This window comes from Eublepharis macularius, chromosome 1, assembly GCF_028583425.1.
Source record: "Eublepharis macularius isolate TG4126 chromosome 1, MPM_Emac_v1.0, whole genome shotgun sequence".
In the NCBI taxonomy this organism is placed as follows: Eukaryota; Metazoa; Chordata; class Lepidosauria; order Squamata; family Eublepharidae; genus Eublepharis; species Eublepharis macularius.
Window position 1 is genome coordinate 233433042 of NC_072790.1, and position 22930 is coordinate 233455971.

General features: G+C 47.5%; 2 protein-coding genes across 2 annotated transcripts; both read left to right on the forward strand.

Moving 5' to 3' along the window:
- Positions 1-1514: 1514 nt before the first annotated feature.
- On the forward strand, positions 1515-14002 carry SLC3A2 (solute carrier family 3 member 2). The gene is made up of 10 exons (XM_054993083.1): positions 1515-1705; positions 2450-2902; positions 6543-6716; positions 6837-6937; positions 8347-8418; positions 8693-8757; positions 9322-9511; positions 9791-9922; positions 11644-11769; positions 13155-14002. Exons 2-10 carry the CDS (start codon positions 2458-2460, stop codon positions 13500-13502), a joined length of 1653 nt encoding a protein of 550 aa, XP_054849058.1. The 5' UTR covers positions 1515-1705; positions 2450-2457; the 3' UTR covers positions 13503-14002.
- A 1601-nt stretch (positions 14003-15603) lies between these two features.
- On the forward strand, positions 15604-22380 carry LOC129338701 (calmodulin-1). Its single transcript, XM_054993131.1, has 6 exons — positions 15604-15855; positions 17682-17712; positions 19258-19401; positions 20269-20375; positions 21219-21354; positions 21718-22380. The coding sequence occupies exons 1-6, from the start codon at positions 15853-15855 to the stop codon at positions 21744-21746; spliced, it is 450 nt and encodes a 149-aa protein (XP_054849106.1). The 5' UTR covers positions 15604-15852; the 3' UTR covers positions 21747-22380.
- The last annotated feature ends 550 nt before the right edge of the window (positions 22381-22930 follow it).

Sequence of the window (22930 nt, forward strand, 5' to 3'; positions counted from 1 at the left end):
ATGTATTAACGTGTTCATTGAATATTCTAACCCCCCCCCCCAAGAGTTCTGTCAAGTGTCTTCATTCGTGGCATATCATACCTCGTACCTGGATTTTTGCATTCAATTTTGGTCTGTTAGGCTTTTTTGATGCTGGATGTTCAGATGCATCTTAACGTAATTTTATTCCTTGTTCTTAATTTTCCCTAATGCAGCTTCTGAATTGTAAGCCACTTCAAGGAAAAATTCTCTTTGGGAAAGAGAATAAAAATAATTGTAATAAATTATATTATAAATTATAAACTTTTACATAAATAAATACCACCTTGGGGACCCTATTTGGGTGGAAAGGTGGCGTATAAATGCTTTCAATATATAAATAAAAATAAATACTAAATGAGCGATAAATAATAAACTCACACATGGTGAGAAAAGAGAGGCATCATTTCCACTTTCACCAGGGTGGCTGGCCTGGCCTAATTTTGCGGGTGTGTGCATGCGTGTGTGTACGTGTGTGCACACTAGGTAAATTAAAATTTTGCTGCCCAACCATTTGTATGCTGAACAACGTAACAGTACAATCATCAAGATAAGAGTCGTCATTTCCTCTTAGGATGCATGCTAACCAGTGGAGATCAGAAAGCAAAGCTCTGGACCATGTCCCCTGATATTGCCATTTGGATTTTCTGCCTCTGGCATCAAAAATGTCTCTATCCATAGCAGCAGAATTTTGGGGATGTGTGGAGTATTTCATAACTTATGGGATTCGCTGCCCACAAGAAGGGATGGTGTAACTACTTTCTTAGACAGCTTTAGAAAAGGAACAGGCAAATAAATACGCAGGTCTGTCAACTGCTATGCAGCCTCAATGTCCAGAGGCAGTCTACCTCTGACCACTAGACAATGGGGAATGGAACAGCAGAGAAAGAGTGAGCTGCTGTTGAAAAGTGGTTAAGTGGTTGGGCTGTGAATGGGCAGTCTGCTGATTTGCATCTTGAGCCAGCCACTCCTCTCAGCCCCAGTTGTGTTGTGGGGATTATAGTAATATAACACTGAATTTGTTAACTGCTCTGAGTCTGGCACTAATCTGTCTAGAAGAGTGGTACATAAGTGCGGTTGTTAGCACCTTTTGGCATGTTTATGAGTTTTCCGGTGTTCCAGGATGTTTGCTGGTAGACGCAGATGGCTGATCCAATACATCAGTTCTTAGGAGTTCTCATCAACTGGAAAACATAGAACCTCCATGTGCAGAGGTGGTCTACCGCCAATACCAGATTTTGGGGACAAGCAAGGGAGGGCTATCCTCGGCTTCCCAGGGATAGGGTGGAAAGAAGCACTCTGGCTATTGCAGACAGGAAACTAGATGGATTTTTGGTCCGGTCGAGCAAACAAATTCAGCACCCGGCAGGGTGACGCGAGGTAATTTGTTCCATTCCACCTTAAGCCGGGAACTGAAGGGAGCCGGAGGGGCGGAGCGGGGCGGAGCAAGCTGCCCTACATGAGCTGCCGGCCGGCGAGCTCTGGTCAAATCGGATCGAACCGGATTACAAGTGAATAGAAGCGAAAGGAGCGCAGAGCCGGAACGTACTCGGTACTGGCTGAAGACAGCACGGCGCTGTGAATACACGTGGGACCCCCCGCCTCCTCTTTCACACGCACTGTATACGTTCTGAGCATACTACTGCCCTTTTGCTCAACTCGCACCGAAGAGTGTAAAGAAAAGAGGGTAAGGGGTTGCAGGGCTTGATGTGGGTGGACTTGTGACCCTTGGGAATGGGCGGTGTATTAACTAGGTAAAACGACCTAGTTAATACACGTGCCCAGTTCTACCCATCTTCCGTATTGAAAGCTGGTTTTGGGTAACGTGTAAATTGAGAATGTGGGGATTCTCGCAAAGTAGTATAATAATTGGTGGTGTGGGCTTGGTGGCTTTTTATGATAAGGGGCCAGAATTGGCATTTGGCTTACAAAGATGGGGTGATCCTGTAAGCAAGTTGGGTAAAAGCTTCTTACAATTTTCGGGGAAGTTTTGTATCCAGGTCAGTAGCTCTTGGTTCAGGTGTTACAAAAATGAGCGGCTGTGCCCTGTGGATTAAAACATTTGGCTTTACAATGAAAGGTTCTGGTTGGGTTGCCAACCTTTAGGTGTAGACTGGAGATCTCCTGGAATCTCCAGACTATGGAGATCAGTTCCCCTGGAGAAAATGGCTTCTTTGGAGTGGGCTCTTAACCCACTGAGATCTGGGACCCACATCATGGCTCTTTGAACATCTTGACTTCAGATTTTTGAGCCTGCTTGTGCTTACTCAGTAGCCAGGGAAAGATGGCTTCAACATGTTCTGAACTAGCCTCGAGAAATGCTTTCAAACTGAGCCCTGGGAAGCGGGCCCAGAGGGAAGGAACACTGGATACATGGGCTGCCCCCTTCCTTCTCAGACTTTGGGTAACATCCTGCGCCTCTCTCTCCCAGGTGGCCTCATGAGTTCCCCGGGCGTAACGCAGGACACAGAACTGGACCTGAAAGATGTTGAGCTGAGCGACTTGGACACCGAGAAACAGCCCATAAACTCTGCCCTGGCCAGCTCCCCAGGCAGCATGGGCGAGAAGAACGGGGTGGTGAAGGTGAAGGTGGCCGAGGAGGAGGAAGAGGGGGAGTTGGTGGCCAAGTTCACGGGCCTGTCCAAGGAAGAGCTGCTGCAGGTGGCGGGCACCCCCGGCTGGGTGCGCACCCGCTGGGTGCTCCTGATCCTCTTCTGGCTGGGGTGGCTGGGCATGCTGGCGGGCGCCATCGTCATCATCGTCCAAGCCCCCCGCTGCAAGGAACTGCCCCAGCAGAAGTGGTGGCAGAAAGGGGGCATCTATCGCATCCAGTCGGTGGAAAGCTTCCAAGACTCCAACGCAGATGGCGAGGGGGATCTACTAGGTGAGCGCCCTGAGCGGGAGGCAGAGGGAGGGATGGGTGAGCTGGTGACACAGCCCAGCAGGCTTGCTTCTTTGAGAGGGTCACTGGTCCCGGATCTTGTCTCTGGGGTTAACAACTACGCTCAACCAGCCTTCCCTGAACTGGCAATGAGATTTCTGATTTCTTCCTAACACGATCCCTTTTTCTCATCATCATTCCCCGAAGTGGTAATAAATTCCGGATGGGTATAATGCATCCACCCTTTTCTTTTGGGTTAATTAATTAACCCGGAGTAATTGCTCCCTCCCATCCATTACTCGCAACTCTGAATGTAGCTCAAGAATCTCCCCTGCCGCCATGCCCTTTGCCTTGAACTGGTGGTGTGTATCACGGGAGATCCACATGCACACACGCTGGTCAAAGGCTGTATCTGAGAAGTAACTGCTCAGCTTTAACTGAAACTTGATTAGCTGCCTTGAAGATCTTGCTTCCTTAACCCACTCAATTCCCACCCACCCACCCCTCTTTTTAAATGTAAACCCTCGGAGAGCTGGCCAAGTTCATTGTGTTTTGATAAATTAGGCAGAAAGGAAGGGGTCGTGGGTATAATGTGGCCTCTCTGGGTCAGATCAAGAGCACCCCCATCCTTGGCTATATTTCCTCTATACTCAGCAGTGCTTTGAGCGCATGTGATTAGCAGCTGCCTCCCCCCCCCACACTCTGCATGGTGCAAAGGAAATGCTACCTAGTCATTGGCAGCAGTCCTTGCCAGCCAGATTTCCCCATGCCAGGCATCCAGCCGGTTCTATCCAGCTTTCTCTCTTCCTTCTCAGTGCAAGGGCTGGCCTTTGTTTCATCAGTCCCTGACGTCAGCAGAAAGCTGACTCAGCTCGGAGGCTGCTGGGTAAAAGTTTCCGTTCCTTCCTCTCTCATAGTCAGATCTATCTGTCCCTTTCCCCCCCCCCCCCGCCACATTCTTTCTCAATCCCCCACATGGTGAGGAGGCCAAAAGGGCTGACTTTGTGTGCTCTGCTGCTTGTTCACATCCTCTCCCGTGGAACAGTGTCCTGACCAAGCATTTATCATGGCTAGATTTAGGCTCAGAAACCAAGAATCTTGGGAGGGTTTCTAAGAACAGGGCATGAAGCAGAGTGAATTTCTTGAAATTGTGAAGACCATCATAGGTTTTCCATGGGCTGTTAAGTCCCTGGACTCTTGGAAGTTAGAACAGGAAGCTTAAAACCTCACCAAACCCAGAAGGGGGGGGCACTAAAATGAGAAGTGGGACTAAAATAATGTGCTTTTGTCCTGTGCAGCCCGCTTGTTCTTTATTCTGAAATATTGTGATCCAAGTTTCAAATCTGTTTGTTTGCTTATGTCATGTATAGTCCGCCTTTCTCTGAGTCTCAAGGCAGATTATCCAGTGTGAGATCAGTTCAGTCAGTATCAAGAACTTTTCCATAAGGAATGCCATAGTGTAAATAGATAAAAGTTCACAAAGACATAGCAGCAGTTTATGCAGCTTTAAGGGCTAGAAACGTGGGCTTGGATATTTAGCATTTCTTGCCCTCAGTTGCCAAGGCAGATCTCTGCTGCAGACCCCTTCCTTTGCAGTAGGAGCTTCTGCTTGTACAACCCCCCAGGGTCTTTCAATGAGCCAAAAGGCTGCTAGCGCTGGAGAAAAGCAAGGCACAGCACAGGACAGCCTCCACAGTGGACGAAGAGGGGTGCAAACACAAGTGAGGCTAATGATCTAAGCCAGAGTTCCCCAGTGTGGTGCCCATGGGTGCCCTAGTGCCAGCTAAGTGTTTTTAGAAAGTGGGCAGAGCCAGGGTGGACTTTTGCCCAGCGGGGCTTCTGATTGGCTATACAGATTAAGCAGAGCTTCTGCCTGAAATGTTGAAAAGTTACTATTAAAGTCATATATAACCTTACTCCATAACATTTTGTGGTTGGCACCGTTTTCTGCAGCCATTTTGTGGTTGCGCCCACCACCCTGAGTCAGAATTCCAAAGGTGCCTGCAGACTTTAAAAGTTGGGGAGCCCTGAGCCAAGTCTTGGGTTGCTTCTTATTTATTTACGTTATTTATAGCCCACCTTCCTCTCTGAGACTCCAGGTGAACTACATAGCATAAGTCAATATGGTCTACTGCTGTGACATTCAATAGGGCACTGGTAAGCAGGAAATTTGAAAACAGGCAGGAATTTGATACCCAGCTAAAACAGTGCTTAAACAAAGCATGAGCAAGCGGAATCTGATCCAGAACTAACCGATATTGAAATGAAGCGTAAGCAATGTAAACATTACATGTTAAATGATGAAAAAATTACCTAGTAGGAGCATACTAGCTTTCCTGACCTCATCCTCATTCCATACGGGGGGGTGCACCACAGAGAATGCAGCTGCTGATTTTGCCCAGGGTAGCACCTGCAGAAAGCACTGTTCAGATGACCAAAACTGTCATGGCAGAGCATAGGGAGAGAGGCAATCTCATAGATATGAGAGACCAAGACCCTGAAGGGCTTTGTATTCGTAACTGATGGGGAGCCAATGGAGTGACTGCAGAATGGGAGTAATGTGCGTGCTCCACCTAGCTCCGGATAATAATTGAGCTGCTGTTCATAATATCAAGTCTATTTTGAATGACTCCATATGACCATGCATCACAACAACCCTATAAGGTAGGGCAGCATTATTATTTGCAGATGGTGGGTATGCGTGGTTCAGATGCTAGAAAATGGAGGCTTGTTAAGCATGTCAGTAGTGAGGTTTGAACATGAGGAGTTCCAAGGTCTGGAGAAGTGTGAGGTGCAGGTTGTTGGAATTGTATGCCTACTAATAATTTGATATTGTGAAGTGCACTTGCTAAATTCACACAACAAGCACCATCTTAGAGGCACCCTCCCCTTCTTCCTACAAGAAGAAATGCCTCTTCTAGGATGGTGTCTGTTGTAATACATGTGTGCTTTATTTACTAAAGTGCTTACACCCTTTCTTCTAGCTGAATTGGACCCATGTCTCTAAAAAGAGGCATTATCCTCTCAAAAAAGGATAGAATGCTTCTTTTTAAATAATGCCGTCATGCATCACAGCAAGCATTATACTGGAAGAAGCATCCCTTCTTATATGACAGAAAGAAGGAATGACTCTTCTTAGATAGTGATTTCTGTTACATGAGGGGACATGATATTAGAAGAAGCATTCCTCCTGTGTTGAAGAGAAGGGAATACTTCTGATGTGGGAAAGCAGGGAAGATAGTACCTGCTATGACGTATTAAAAACTCTTAAACCCAAAGATGGCTTTTTCATAATTACTGCTTGTGGATATCCCTGATTTGCTGACTTCATGCTGTGTACTACTACTGAGCAAACAGATTTGGCCTGATTTAGAAGAGAAAGACACTGAATCACTCACCTTATCATTCAAGCAGCACTTCTAATTTACAGTCTTTATTGTGTTCTCTTGCACAATAACCTGGCAAGCTAAGCTGTTATGCACTCCACTGTTAAAGATAAGGACGAGGCTACATAATCAGTTACTGGCAGCAGTTAGGATTTTGGTTCAGCTGTCCCAGATTCTAGGCCTCCTTTCTACCCTTTGGAATCAACATACAAGCACAACCTGTCATAACCGCTTATTTTCTGTGTCTTGCCCTGCAGGTCTGAAGCAGCGGATGGATTATTTAAACTCTCTCAAGGTGAAAGGGTTGGTGATCGGGCCACTCCACGTCAACCTCAAAGATGACCTGGCTGGGACGAACCTTCAAGCCATTGATGCCAAATTTGGCACAGCGGCAGAGTTCCAGGAAGTTCTTCAGGCTGCAAAGAAAAAGAGTAAGGATCTAGTGCTAGGTAGCATGGGGTGGAGGGAGGCTCCTTATTATGACAGCTGCCACAAAGCAGCACTTCCAGGAGCCAGCATTCTGACACTGGGTGCGCTTCACCTCTTTTCAGGCCTCAAAGTAATCTTGGACCTGACACCCAACTATAAAAGCCAATCCCCTTGGTTCAGTCCAGAGATCTTTACGAGCAGTAACTTCCAGGACAAAATGAAGGTGAGTGAAGGGGGAGGGAGGCTTTGAGCAGGAGGAAAACAATTTAGGTAAGATCTCCTCTACCTTTAGAAGCTGCTCACTTCATGGAAATAAAGAAATATAACTGCACATATCTACCATTCTTCTAGACAGATTAGGGCCCACTCAGAGCGGTGAACAAAATCAGTGTTATTATTTATCCCCACAATACAGCTGGGGAGCTGGGGCTGAGAGGAGTGGCTGACCCAAGGCCCTACCTGCTGTGCTCATGGCAGCAGTGGGATTCGAACCAGCAGATGGCTAATTTGCATCCCAATCTCTTAACCACTATGCTATGGCAGCTCTTTGAAATGAGGCAGGTAATTTTTTTCCCCACTCCCACCTCTAGAACTCTGTACCAGGAAAAGCTTCTGATTCAATTTCTGTGTATCCAATGGTTGCTAAAGTCCTACGAACAGGGACAGATATTTCATGTATACCAAAAGCAGCCAACCTTGTGTGCTTCTTGGAGAACTAGTGTAGTGTAGTGGTTAGAGTGTCAGACTAGGATGTGAGAGACCCAGGTTCGAACCCCCATTCTGCTATGGAAGGGTGACTTTGGATCCAGTCTTTCGCTCTGCCCACCTAACCTGCCTTGCAGGATTGTTGTTAAAGTAAAATTGAGCATCTTTGGGTTCACGTTGGGGAGAAAAGTGAGGTAAATACCTTCATAAACATAGCCAGAAGTATACTCAACCTACCCAACAAGAAATAACATCTCTGTAACGTATTAAATAGAAATCTATTTCTTAAATTTGAAAACAGAATTCTAAATGCTCTTTACTTATATGCATACGCCCAAAAAGGCAGATGGTGGCATAAATGTTTTCCTTATTCCCGCCCCCCCGCCCCGCTCTGCCTCTGTCCTCATAATAACTCTGTGGGGTAGCCGAGGTTAGCTGTGATCGTCTTGCTCAAGCCCACACAGTGAGGTTCATAGCCGAGCAAGATTTGAATCAGCAGCTCTCTGGTTCTGAGCTGGCACTATTCCTTGTAACACTCTGGTTTTGTAATAATTCCATAAGCACACCGTGCCAGAAGGACTGAAAGTTTTGTTGGAACAAAGCCAGGGCCTTTCCAGGCCTCTGCTGAGTAGAAACAAACACCCAACAACCAGAAGGGAAAGTGAAACTAAAACTACAGCACAGGCTTTTGTCCCTATGGAATCAGGGGAAAATAACTAAACAGTTCAATAAGGGCACCTCGCCAAATTCACGACTTGCCACAATATAACAGGTTTGTATTCTTTTGAACATAAATAAAAATAATTAACCAAAGGGTCGCATTGTGGCTGGTAGGGAGCAATCACCGTGTATAAATGGAATGAGAATTCCTGGTGGCATGTTGTGGACTAACATCTTGTGTGGTCCTGCTTTTCTCTCTGTTTCCAGGCAGCGATAGACTTTTGGCTGAAGGAAGGCGTGTCTGGGATCCAGATTGGAAGCATCGAGCATGTACTCAATGTACGTGGGGAGCCAGCCCCTGGGACAGGCTTGCTTCTGCATCTCTGTTCCTTCAGTGATCTTTTATGGACTTGGGGGTGGTGGACAAGTACCAAACAAGGACCAAAATGTGCTTGTCTTTCTTGTGGTGGTAATGGTACGATACCTCCGTGGTGGTTCTTGTGGTGGTGTGTGTGGGTCGCGGGGTGAGTTAAAGGTTGTAAGCGGGTATCGGGTGTGGCGGCGGCGGTTGTGTTGTTGGATGTGTGTTTTCTGAAACCTGGATTCCTCACAGGAGACACAGCTCCTGATTGAGTGGAAGAACCTGACAGAGAAATATGGAGTTGATGACAATTCCAGGTAGGAACCCATCCCATAACATTTTGCCTCTTGGACAGACTTTGAGATGATTCACTAGTGACAAAGACCTTGTGCCCACTACAAGAATTTTGTATTAAACTTGCACCAGAGGTTCCATGTATCCCACCTTGCAAGGGCTAGATTCTAGTTGTGGCATGTGTGCAGAAGGGTTTTGTCTTCTTCCTCCCCTTATCATTTATATGAATTGAAACAACCTTGAGAAACTGCTGTTTGCTCTGTAAATAGCAGCTCCCCAGAGCCATCTAATGGTGGGTGAGGAAGGCTGGCCTGCTCCATGCATGCTGCAATCAGAATATGGCCACTGCATGCCTGGAAGGCCCAGAGCTCCCAACACAGCCCTGTTGTCTGCTGTGCTTGTAAACACAACGTAAGCAATGGCTCTCTTAAATGATGGCTGTGATTCTCAGAAGGCTTAGTTAGGCAACCAAATTACACAACCCTCCTGCGTCTGTCAGGTTGTCACCGGGCTTATTCCAGAACTGCCTACCACCATGAAGCCTGCCGCAGTTCAACAGCCCACCACCGTGTGTTCTTATCCTGCAGGGTGCTGATCGCAACAACGCACAAATGGGACCCCCGTAGCATTTTCTCCCTGATCAACGAGACGGATGCAGTGGACCTGCTAACCAGCCAGTATTTGCTGGGGCTGGGCCAAGACGAGCATGGCGACACCTCGGCCCGCTTGATCGACACCTACATCCAAGCTTCTGGGGAGAAGTGGCCCAGCTGGAGCGTGAGTCACAGGCCAGGGGATGAGAAGTGAGGTGGGTGGGATTGTGCCCATTTCCATTGCTGAAGAAGAGGAACAGCTGCCTCTTCCAGATTTCACTCTGTGCAGCAGATGGGAAGGAGGAGAACTGCCACTGCCTGGGGGTGGGGTGGCAGCAAGTAACTGTGGTTTGAGGACTGGCAGAGGGCCTTCAGCGCTGCCCACCTCTGACTCTGGCCCCAGCAGAAATCTTTATCTGCTTTCCTGTTTTTGTTTTTAAACTCTGCATCTGTCATTTTGCAGGTGGGGAGACCTGACTTTGGGTTTGTGGGAGAACACCTTCTTCGCCTATACCACATGCTCATCTACACGCTTCCGGGGACACCCTTCACTGATTTTGGTGATGAGATCGGGCTGCGAGACCTGCCAGGGCAGGTAAGGGGGCAGATGAGAAAATGGATTGGGGGCAGTCCAGGAAGGCAGACAGAAGTAGTTTTGCCCTGGCTCGGCATTTTTGTGCCCCCATTTTAAAAAAATAATAATATAATAATAACATTCTATTTATATACCACCCTTTAGGACAACTTAACAGCCACTCAGAGCAGTTTACAAAGTGTGTTATTATTATCCCCACAACAATCACCCTGTGAGGAGGGTGAGGCTGAGACAGCTCTGATAGGGCTGTGACTGACCCAAGGTCACCCAGCTGGCTTCAAGTGGAGGAGTGGGGAATCAAACTCAGCTCTCCAGATTAAGAGTTTCTTGCTGTGGCCATGAGGAATGCAAACATGCTCTTCTGAAATGAAAGCCACAATTCTCAGTGAATTTTCAGTGAACCAAGTTGGGTGTGGGAGAAAATACACAAAAGCCCTGTTTCATTCTTGGAATGTCGCCAAGACATAGCCCTAGAGTATATGTAACCAGAGTGCCTCTGACTATGCACAGGGCATACATTCAAGTAGCCAAAACTGGCTCCCATAACTTGTGTTTGGACATTTGTTTCTAGTCCAGATGGCATGGCTGGCTTCCAGAGAAGTTTGACCTCCAACCGCTGGCCAATCCAGAGATGTGCAGGATTGGGTACCCATTTAATGGACCCTCTTTAGTAAAGACAGACTTTAAAATTTAATTTTTAAAAATATATTCTTTTCAGCACCTACTTCCCAAGTCGGTATAGAAATAAAAATACTCAAAATACAATAAAAAAATTGTAATAATTTTTAAAAATCCAAGAAGCAAAACAAGACAGTGTTTTAGATCAATTAAATTAAAAGATGGGATAATCGTTGGTAAGCTTTAGGATGCTGAATGATTTGACAAACCAGAGGCAGCATGGGAGGTGGGAATTTTAGTCATCATTGCAGCGGGAAAACTTTGGCTCCTTGTAAAGATGAGAACCGGTGCGGTGTAGTGGTTAGAGTATCAGACTAGGATCTGGGAGGCCCAGGTTCAGTTCCCCGCTCCACCATGGATGCTTGCTGAGTGATCTGGGGCTAGTCACACCCTCTCAGCTTAGCCTACTTCACAGGGCTGTTGTGAGGATAAACTAGAGGAGAGGAGAACAAGGGTGTAAATAAAGAAAGGCATAGAGGATGGCCAAAGAGTGTAACTGCAGTCTTCCTCCTTTACTATTTCTGTTACCCTCCTCTTTTCTTTGAATGCAATCCTGGTTCTTCTCAGAAGATTCCTGTTTTTTTTTGTCCTGACCTCCTAAACCTTGGCGATACAAACAATGCAAAACCACAAGCAGTTGTGGTTGTTGCAAACTTTATGATTGGAGTGCCAGCTGCCCCTGGCAAAAGCTCAGGTTGGGGCAGGAGCGCTGAAGGAGCATTGCCTTTTGAATGCATCATTTTGGGGACGTGTTCAAAGAGCCTCGTCTTCTTCCTTCCTGCCATTTCTTATGAAATTGTAAAATCTCAAACTTTTTGGGTAAGGAATACCCCAAACATCACAGGATGGGATGGAATCTGAATAGCAGACTGATGAAATGTTATTTAATTTACATCCTAGATTTTGTCTGGGGGGAGGGCGTGAGTTTTCTTACTATGATGTGCTAATCTGAGGTGGGCAGGGGGTGTTTGTGGTTTGTTCATTTTTGAACTTTGTTTGTGCTTGCATGTTGCACGCTATAACTGGTGGCTTCTTCTCTCCAGCCTGCAGAGTCCACACTCGTTCGCATGCAGTGGGACAACTCTGTAAACTTTGGGTTCTCCAAAGATCCACAGTTAAGTAGAAGAGAGCAACAGCAGAGTGCCGCAGACAGCAATGTCACTGTGCAGGTAAGAAAGGGTCGGAGCTGTGAGTTGTGCGGGGGTGGGGGGGAAAGGGAGATGACTGAGCTGCTGAAATTGGAGAGGAGTATCTGGAAGACCAGGTTAACATTCCCACCCTGCCATGAAATTCACTATGTAACCTTAGGCCAGTACCTCTCTCTCAGCCTAATGCAACTTACAGGGTTGTTGTGAAGAAAAAATAGAGGAGGGAGAACAATGTAAGCTGAGAGGGGAATGTACCACATAGGTTGGGAGGCTGCCTGTTGCATCTCTGCATGATGTGTTGCTCTGGGTTTGGCTCTTTCCAGTCAAAAATTTACACCCAGAAGAGTGGTTTTGTGAAAAATGCAGGCAGAGCAGGCACACTTTAAAAGTAAACTTCATAAGCGTTGGCAAAAAGTGCTTTCAGTTTTAACACTGTTTAAAAAAAGTTTCTTGGTTACTTTGGAAACATTTAGTACTTGCTCAAAACATGAAAGTGAGTGACTGGGCTATGGTAGCCTGCTGGATTTACTAGACTTTACTACTGGAGGGGAGGGGAAGCGGGAACAGCTCTCTGCTCCTCAGAATTACGATGCTGACCAGAGATCTGTTATGACTGGGTAGTCTGCCTCTAAGAGAAGTCAGCCCAAGTATCTCTTGGAATCTCACAAACGGGGTATGATGTACTTGCAAATGCCATTCTTGGGGACCCTTGCCTGCCTGCGCTTGGAGAGCCATTTCTGGTTTGTGCCCAACAGCTGGTATAAATCTCTTTATTACATTAATACCCCACCTTTTGACTGTGGTACTCATGGGGGCTTGGAATTTCATTCCCCGGGTGGGGGATCCCCTGCTTTCACATCCCCCCCCCTCACCTGGCTGGGGGGAGGGGCATGAATGGGTCTCCCGGGCACACTCCCAGGGTGGTGCGACGTCAGGAGTGACGTCATCTCATTGCCCCGAGTGCTTGCATGCTTCACAGCGGCCAGTTTTGGCCACAAACTAGTTTGACACCAAAATTGGCCTGCTGCAAAGTGTGCGCGCCCTCCAACTGCACCTGCACGATGATGTCACTTCCTGGAAGCGATGTTTTTGCACAGGTGCAGGGCGTGTGCAAGGAGCATCATGGGAAAGCCAAAACAGTAAGTGCCAGTTCTCCGTCTTCCGCCAGGAAGGTAAGGGGACCTGGTAACCCTAATGGAGGCATACTTGATGGACCTTGGGCAGTGTCTCAGCTGAGAGCTAACCAGATCCAGATCTGTTTAGCTGCTTTGAGGTGGCTTCATCGTGGCACTTTCCTGCTAGTCCTAATGCATGCTCTGTTGAAATGTTCTAGAAATACTTCTTATGAATGACCGATTCTTTTCCCCTCCTCCCCCCCCCCCCCCCGCTTATTTCTCTGCCCACAGTCACAGACTGGAGACAAGTCTTCAGTCTTGAAGTTGTTCCGGGACTTGAGCGAGCTGCGTGGGAAAGAGCGCTCCCTTCTTCATGGTGATTTTTGGCTGGTCAGCACCCCTGACCCAAGAGTGTTTGCTTACCTACGTGTCTGGGATCAGAACAGGCGCTACCTCGTGGTGCTCAATTTTGACCTCCAACCCTCCACGGTCTCCCTCACACACCCTTTGTTGCCCTCAGAAGTGACAGTGGAGCTCAGCACCGTTCCACATCGTGAGCTGAAACAGCAGCTCAGCTTATCGAAGTTCACTTTGGCTCCCTCGGAAGGGCTGTTGCTCAGCTTCCCTTATGTGGCCTAGTTTGGCTTCAAACACCTCCTGTTCTGGGGGAGGGGAACAGAAGGGGGTTCAGGCTGTTATCCTTGACAGGGCATTACTGAGACCTTAAAAGGATATTGCTTTGGCAACATTCTCTCTGTCTGAACTTTTCTCCCCCCATCCATCTCTGTTTTGTACATTCCTTGAATGGCTAGTATGTGGGGAAAGAGGCTCTCTAATGTGTCACGCTAAAACTCCTGCTGATATGTGCTTGTGTGTGTGTGTGATTGAGAGAGGTTAGGGAGGTCAGTGGAGGTCATTTGGGGATCAATTCCTTGGTGATTTTGGTGTGTATTTTTGTCCCCAGCCCAGGGAGAGTGATGATAGCAGCTTGGTGTTTGTTCAGTTTTCGGGCTGCCCCTCCAGTTCTGGAAATTTATGGAATAGGTTTTGCTGTCTGTATGTGTGTATTCCCCTCTTCCCCAAAACTGTTGGAGAGTGACATGGAGTAACTTAATAAACTTTTATCTTTGCTTTTCTGACTTCTGGTGGTCTTTTTAAAACAAACACACAGACATTTTGGCCTTCACCTGGCTTTCTTCTTCCCCTTTGTTTTGATATTGTAGCTGGATTGGGCTGCCTGCCCAGTATCTGTCTCCTAAATAGGATGGGGATGGACATTTCTAACTAGAAATAGGTGTGAGTTATTTTGAGAGCTACTTCTGAAGAAGGCTGAATTGATGTCTGAATTAAGAGCTGATCCCAAATCTCTGTGTATTCTATGATCATGCTGCACCAGTGTGGAATTTGAGATGCAGGAAAGAATTTGCACAGCCTGAGAATCTCTGTTCTTTTAACATATGGAGATGTACCAACATTAGTAGGTCAAAGTATAAGGATATTAATAGGGGAAACATTAGGAAGTTCCACAGGCATTTACTGGACTACCTGTTTAATTCCTTGCTCTATGACTAGCAGAAGCTGTGTGTTGTTTTTAGTGTTGTTTCTTCTGCAAAGCAATCAAGTATGTATGCACTACCCTACTCAGTGACACTTACAGATGCCAAATTTGAGTACTTCTGAGGTTTCAGTACTTTGCTCCAGCATGTGGCTTACTCTTCTTTTTAAGGCCTTCATCCCTGGGTCCTTACCCTTCAAACAATTCACCATGCAATCATGAACCTGTTTTTACTCAGAAGTAAGTCCTTTATTCTAATAGGGCTTCTAGGTTATTGTACTCAGAAGTAAGTCCTTTATGACTTCTAGCTTACTAACAACACACTGTTTGTGTCTGTTGTAATACTCTTATGATCAAGAGTTGTGTGGACTTACATGCCCGGGGTAATGCCTGATCACCACTTTGGGGTCAGGAAGCAATTTTCTCCAGGCCAGTGGTCCTGGAGGTTTTTTGCTGTCTTCTGGACATGGAGCAGGGGTCACTGGGGGTGTTGTGGTGAGGTAATTGTGAATTTCCTGTATTGTGCAGGGGCTTGGACTAGATGATTCTTGAGATCCCTTCCAACCATATGATTCTGTGACCTATATAGCTACCTATATTTTCCTTTGGTGATCTAAATGACATCCAAGATCTCTCTGCCTCAGTGCCTTCCTGTGACTTGGCCTGTCCTCTTTGCCCTCATACGGAACAGACTCCTAAATTATCAGGATGAAGTAGCTATTAAAACACGTGAATTATTTTCAGATGTATTATAACAAGCAACACTTCTATGAACCTTGTATTCTTCTTCCCTTTTATTAAATACAAATCACTTCGAGTAGTTAAAATTCTACCTTTAAATTTTCACGCCTGATCATCCCCTTTAATGGGTCGTTTCCCCCCACGCACCCCCGCTGTTTCCCCTTTAATTCCAACATCCCCTTTAAATGTGAAAAAAAAGCAAACAAGCTTGTTCACTCTCCGCTCCTTCCTCCCCACACTCCATATTCTTAACCTACTTCCATTTTTCAGTCGGCCCATCGCTTCCCCTCCCCGTTTCTCGCGCCTTCCCCTTTAAGCAGCCTCCCCTGACGCAATGCAGGTGAGGCTAGGCCAATGGGGCGGCGGCTGGTCAGCCACGTGAGGGAGGAAGGGGCGGAACCGGACGTTATTTAAAGGGCGCGGCGGCCACGACCCGCTACTACGGCTGCTCCTGGAGATTGCCGCTCCCCCTCCCCACCCCATTTCATTTTAATGCTGCGGCCGGGCGTCGGGACTCGTTTGCGGGGGCGGAGGGATACGCGCGCGAGGGCGTGAGGGCGACGAAGGTTCGCCTCCTGCCGTTGGGCAAGAGAGGAGCGGGGAGGGGGCGGCGACTCAGCCCGGGGCGGAAGGAGACGGACACCAGCCGAGAGCTGAAAGGTCGCAACACCAGGTCCCCTCCCCCCCGTCACCATGGTGAGCACTCGGGGGGGGGGGAGGGGAAGAGTTGGGACCTCACCCCCCAGAAAGGGTTGAGTTGGTATGGGGGAGGGGTCTTGAATGGGGCGGGGGCCAGAAGCCTCCATCTCCCTGGGGGGTGATATGAGGAGGGGGCTGCATTCCCCTCTGCCCCATTGGGGGCATCTGTGGGGAGGCGGTTCCCAAAACAAGGGGTCTTATAGGATGGATGTGCTGGGGAAGATGCAAAAGTGGGAGGGGCTAAGGAGCCCCCTTGGATCTTTCCCTGAAGGGATAAAGATGGGAGAAAGAGGGTGGAAGAAGTCCTCATATAAGTGGGGGATTGGAATGGGGAGCCTTGAAAAGGGGGGAGCTGGTGATGAAGAGGGGCTGGGGGAGCTTCAAGCCTTCCTGAAAGGGAGGAGGGGAGGTCTGGAATTGGGAGGCTCATGATAAAAGCGGGGGGTGGGGTGGAACCAGAGCTTAAGACGCCTCCCCCCCCCCGCCCTCCAGGAGCTACACAGCGTGGATGGGAAATGGCTCCAAGTGGGGGAGTTATGAAGTGGGAGGGAAACCTCAAATTGCCATGCAAGTGGGGAGAAGGACTTGGGCCAGAAAGCAGAGCTGATAAAAATTGGGTGCCAGGAGGAAAATCTATGACCCTGGCCTTGGGTCAGCCCCTCCTCTCAGCCCCAGCTTCTCAGCTGTATGGAAGGGATAATAATAACACTGACTGTGTTCACCTCTCTGAGAGAGCTCTAATCTGTCTAGAAGAGTGGTATATAAGTGCAGTTGGTGTTATTGTTATTAAAAACAGGAGGAGGAAGGGTGAGGAAGTGGGAGATCTGGAGGTTGAAATGGAAGGGAGGATTCTCTACAAAAGTGGTTGAGGAAGGGGGCACAAATTGGGGTGCAGTTGTGTTAGAGCAGGAAGATGACAAACACCTCGGTTAGTCTTGTGGGGAGGGTGTAAGAAAACTTGGGCCATGAGAAAAGAAAGCTGCGAAGAGAGGAAAGGGGTCTGTGTTGCGGTGGCGGATGTTACCCTTATGGGCTGTGTATATGGGGCCTGGGTGGAAATTATGTGACTGGGGATTCTGCTTAAGACTTTATTTATATGTCTGTCCCCCACCCTCCATTCGGTGCCGGCTCAGACATTGTTGTGGGTAATGGAGTATGGTATAAGCCAGCAGGCCGGTCTTGGAGATGAGGGGTGCATCGTTTGAAACTGATAATTTAGAGTGTAGAGGGGAGTGAAATAATAGAGGCATCTGTGTATAGGCCCTCTTAGGGAGCAGAAGATTAAAATATGGGAGAGGGTGGGGGTCAGGGGCTGTTTTTTTCTGCCCTTCTGTTATGTGGCAATAGAAGGAAAGGTACAGGTAAGTGGGGAAGAGAAAAGTCTTTGGGAGAAAACTAGGAAGTCCTTGTGTGCATTGACAAAAGAGCATTCAAAGGGGGTGTATAGTGTAGGTGGTGGGTGTTGATGATGACAACTACCCATTAATGGGGAAGCTGGCAAAACGGGTTTCTAGGGACCCTATCTTCTGCATTGCCTTTTCTGTGTAGCTTCCTACCAATGCCACAATTTATTTTGTAGAGTTCTTGGGGCAGAGAACTATTAAATTATAAAACGTTGTGGATATAAATAGCACAATGCTAAGGCAAATAAAGGAGGTTATTGGCATGGGATCTTGGGATGGGTGATGTCAGTGTTACTGAGAGAGGGTTTGGTGACCTGTGGAAACAACTGGGTGTCTGAAGATACCGACTGTGTGTGCCAGGAAGTTGGAGAGGCTGCAGCTGTAACCCTCCTTTTCTTGCTGTCCTCCTTTTCCCTGCAGGCTGACCAGCTGACAGAGGAGCAGATTGCAGGTGAGAATTTCCATTGTCTCCTGGGGATAGAAATGATGGCAGAATCAGTCAGAATCTAAAGAGTGGGGGAGACAAATGGGCTGGCATCAAAACTGCAAGTCTTGATTTAAAGCCCATTTTGAAGATCCTGACCGAAGCTGTGTGTGTGCGCGTGTGCTCTTGCCCTCAGTGTCAGGTCCCTTTCTCCATAACATGGAAATATATGTCCCTATGCTGTTGAAATAGGATTTAGAACCTGTGGGGTTGCACTGGCTTTTTCCAGTTTGCTCCGTGGATTTATATACTGCTGAGAAAACGTCTGAGTCAAGTAAGTTTCATAGTTCAAGCAAGGATATGAACCCATGTCTTCCAATCCCCAGCAGTCTAACTGCTAGACAATACTGTCTTCTCTTGAAAGGGACATGAGTACGGCACTGTTCCATAGTACGTGAAAGAGGGGAGGGACCGTGGCTCAGTGATAGAACATCTGCTTTGTATACAGACAATCCCTGGCAAGGCCAGTTCAAAGGATCAGTATGCCAGTCACAGTAGTCAATACGGTCTGATGCAGTATAAAATAGTTTCATGTGTACCACATTGTCTAGTATAATTTTGTTTTAGTCCACCTTTCTCACTGAGACCCATAGCAGGTTACACAGTGCAAGGGAAATACAGTATAATCGACAGCTAGGACTTCCACTGATTAAAGTACAAGAATGATCAACTGGACATTCAATGAGCAGATACAAAAGGGAAAGTTATGAGAACATTTGAAACAAACATAAAGCCAAGGACAGGGTGGAAATCTTTCTGAAACAAAGTGTAACTAGTTGACCTGGCATGTTTAGCAACATGGCAACTCCCTAGTAGGAGCATATCTACATCAGCAGACAGTACCCAGTGACATCTATAGTCCCTGTCCCTATCAAGGCATCTCTCTGAGCTATTTTGGTGTAGTGGTTAAGAGCACAGGACTCTAATCTGGAGAACCAGCTTTGATTCCCCACTCCGCCACATGAAGCCAGCTGCGTGACCTTGGGTCAGTCACAGCTCTCTCAGAGCTCTCTCAGCCCCACCCACGTCACAGGGTGATTGTTGTTGTGGGGATAATAATAGCATAATTTGTAAACGGCTCTGAGTGGATGTTAAGTCGTCCTGAAGGGCAGTATATAAATCAAATATTATTATTATTTCTTGTGATACAGCTCTATAATAATTTGCGGGTGAAGGACACTATAATTGATTAGACATGCTTCTGAATGCAATAAGCCTGCCTTCACCAATCAGTCCTTTCCCCTGGTTCATATTATCAGTATTGCCTACCCTCCTGTTAGTTTTGCAGCGTCTCAAAGACTGCCAAGACTGAAATATTCTGCATAGAACAGAGGGGATTGCCCCCTAAGGCACCACTAAGATGGTGGTTGTGTCCTTAAAATGCTTTTAAATTGGGGCCTGGGAACTTCCAGGGGTTATGTGGAAGGGCAGCTTATACTAACTGGACGGGCGTGGTGGAGGAATGTCCCAGGGATAACCAGTTCTCCTCTGTTGTCTCCTCTTGCCGCTCAGAATTCAAGGAGGCCTTCTCCCTCTTCGACAAGGATGGTGATGGCACTATCACCACCAAGGAGCTTGGCACTGTCATGCGCTCCCTGGGGCAGAACCCCACAGAGGCTGAATTACAAGACATGATCAATGAAGTGGATGCTGATGGTGAGCAGGGCAGTTCCTGGGGTGTTTGGGCGAGGGGCTTTTTTAGGGCCCCTTGCCCTTTTTTAGGGTAAGAGGTGACAGGATGGTGACTTGAGATCCTGGATTTGGCAAGACTGACTTGTTTCCTGGGTGAATTTGGGTAACAGAACATCCGATGCATTTTATGTTGGTGGGCCCAACCTATTAAAGTGTCCTGGGGAAGTAACAGTCATTGCATGTAAACAGATGGATTTGGCTCCAGGGCTTGGAATCTTTAACCTAAGCCACAGATGAGCAAGAATGGGAGGGCATTTGGTAACTCCCAGTCTTCCCAAAGCAGTGAGCTTACAATTGAAAGCAAGGTCAGAGTTTCCTCTCTGTAGTTGTTGAAGCCAGGGCAGCAGTGTAGTCTCTCGTCCAGAATCAGACCGCTCCTCTTCAATCAGGATCCAGCAGGAGGAGAACCTTGCTTGGGTTGCAAGGGTTACTAAAAGTTCTGCGGACAGTTCACGGACTGATTCCTCCTGCCCCTGTGCTCCTGTTTTATCATTTTATCAGGGTGATCTCCATTAGCTTTGGTATCAGCTGTGGGGCAGCAGGCTGTTGTATGGTAACCTGCCTTCACCACATCTCTGAACGGTTTGGATACCCTAAAGAGAGTAGTGCCATTCAGCCAAAGTCACTTCTGTGGGTTGCTTCAGTGGCCCTTCCTGGGGTGCTCTCTTCCAGTGCTGTGAAGAACAGAAGTTAATTTGAGTCATTGCTATTGTCTCGAGAAGTGCTTCTCCTGTTAAATAGCAGGCAGACTGGCAAGATCTCTCTGTTGCTTTGTGAGTGGGCTCAGTGTATGATTTGGGAACTACACTAAAGAGCTCTCCTTTCCCCCAGGGAATGGCACTATTGACTTCCCAGAATTCCTGACTATGATGGCCCGGAAAATGAAGGACACAGACAGTGAGGAAGAGATCCGCGAGGCCTTCCGGGTCTTTGACAAGGTAGGGGTGCCTCATTTTGTGAAAAACACACACTGCAACTTGGGAGGAATTTCTCAGGCACCTCTGAAGGCAGGAGATTTTAAGGCTGCTCATTACTTTGAGGCAAATGAATTTGATTCTCCACTTAAAAGGTTCTACAACTTTGTCTGACCTTGTTAAAACTTGATAGAATAGCTCCATCTTCTGCTTCTGTATTTTTGCTGAGGCTTGGTGTAAATCCAAGCCCATCAACCTCTTGAGTTTGGTCCTCTGGTTGCTTGAGCAGAGGGTACTTGTGATGGGTGCCTTCCCTGTCCTTTGGTGCAAGGGTAAGGTGGTGATTTTTCCCAATTACACCCCCCCCACACACACACACACTCACACTGCAGTTCCTGCTCCCATGAATTACTTTTTGTCTTCAGAAGCCTTGCAGCCCTTGGGGGTGCCGTTTTGTAGTTGCAGAGGGCTTCTGTGGGCAGGGTGAGGGAAGGCTCACTCCCCGCCCCCTGCCCTGATTTTCTTTTGCTCATGCAGTTATAGGAACCAGCTTGCTGTGTGAGACCTATAAAAGACATGTTCTCAAGGGTACTGTAAGTAATAAGATGCTTGGCTGTTCTCACTGACTGACTGTCTATGACTTTACATGGTAGAGTATCTGCCTTGAGTGCGGGAGATCCCAGGTTCAGTCTCTTTTTATCTCCAGTTAAAAGGAATAGCAGATGTTTAGAGACTTGCCAGTCACAGTACATCACATCAAGCTAGACGGACTGCTGGTCTGATGGTACAAGTATTGAGTGCTTCTTGTCCTTTGAGCTAAGGGATCCCTCTTCCTCTAACCTACCAGTTCTTTCGTCTGCCCTAAAGGATGGCAATGGCTATATCAGCGCTGCAGAGCTGCGTCATGTCATGACCAACCTGGGTGAGAAGCTGACGGATGAGGAAGTTGATGAGATGATCCGAGAAGCTGACATAGATGGGGATGGACAAGTCAATTACGAAGGTAAGGGTAGGGTAGAGGCCCTTTGGGAGCTGGGAATCTGTGGTGGTGGACTGTCGCAGCTTCTTGAAGCCTGCGGAGGTGGCGGATCTGTGAACCCCCCATATTTTTATGCAAATTCTGTTAGCAAGAAATTGCCCACGTTATTTTGTAGATCACTCTCAAACAATGAGGACTAGGAACGTGCATGTATTTTAACAAAATGGAGGTTCTGAGGACTCCAGGGCTCATGTCTTCCTGCGATCAGTGCTTGTCTAAACAAGGGCTACTTCATGACTAGTGTTGCAGAGATGGGGCTTTAACTGGGGTTGTCCTGCCTTTGAATTTCCTGATTTCCTTCCCCTTCCTGTTTCTTTGGTCCTGCAGAGTTTGTACAGATGATGACTGCCAAATAGGAAGAGCGACTGTCGCCCCTCCCCTTCCCTGTACAGAACGGAAGGACTGCTTATCATAGAGATCTCACCCAGCCCCTCCTGTCTGTGTGGCACTCATGCTCCATCAACGCTTTAGCGGTTTGTGGCCATTCTTTGCCGTCTCCCCCTTATTCTCCCCCCCCCCACAGGACTATGTGAACCTTTGCCCCGCCCCGCCCCGCCCCTTCCCCACCATGTTTACACGCTAGTGCCCGTGCAGGGTGCTGCTGGGACACGGGAGAGCTGGTTAGGGAGTGGTAAAGCGGTGCTAAGCTCCTTGCGTTGAGAAGCTGGAGGGTGGGAGCAGTGGGGGTTTTCCTCCCGCCTTATTGGCTCCATCCCTGTCTTGCACCTGCTCATCTGTCCAAAGGCCACATCTCAGCAAGTGCGTAACCTTTGCATCCCATGGAGTGTCATGTGCGGCTGACTGCAGTTGTCTTCCTGGGAGTATCTGCATATCTTGGGTATATTGTAACTGTTAACTTCCTAATAATTGCCACGCCACGCTTCCTTCTCTCTTCCTTCCTAACGGCTTCAGGGAATGCTTCTGTTCCATTCCAGGTGGTGTAAGGTTTCTTTTCTCTTTTTTTTCCAATAAAGTCTGTGTGTTTCAAAATTGTGGGGCCAGTGTGCTCATTTAGTGATAGTGTGGGTGGTTTCTGCCACCAGCTAGGAAACAAGGCTGGTAACAATCCTTTTCCGGGGGGGGAAATCAGCTCTCAGCCAGTTTTCAATCACATCACCCAGCAAGAGGAGCAGGGTTTTCTCATAGCTGCTTCACGCAAGCCGCCGCAGAAACCATTTCTGTTTTCCTTTAAATCCCTCCAGATCATGGCTTGTCTTGGTAGGGGGGCGGGAGCCAGAATTACAACTTAGGATTTGGGAAGGAGGGGGGCATTAAGCAGCCTCACACACCTTATGATGTCCTCAAAGCAATATATAATTCGTATAATGTGGACTTGGACTATCTGGGCAATAAGGTTAAGATATTGAAGGATGTTCCATTTTTGGCTCGTAAAAGAAGATTTAAGTATAAAAGACTTGCGGCTTTCCTGAGGAAATGTGATGTAAAATACAAATGGTTGTTTCTGGAAGGCATCTGGTTCAGATACAAGGATCAAACCTACAAGATAATATCGGAAGTACAGCTGAGAGACTTTTTGTCT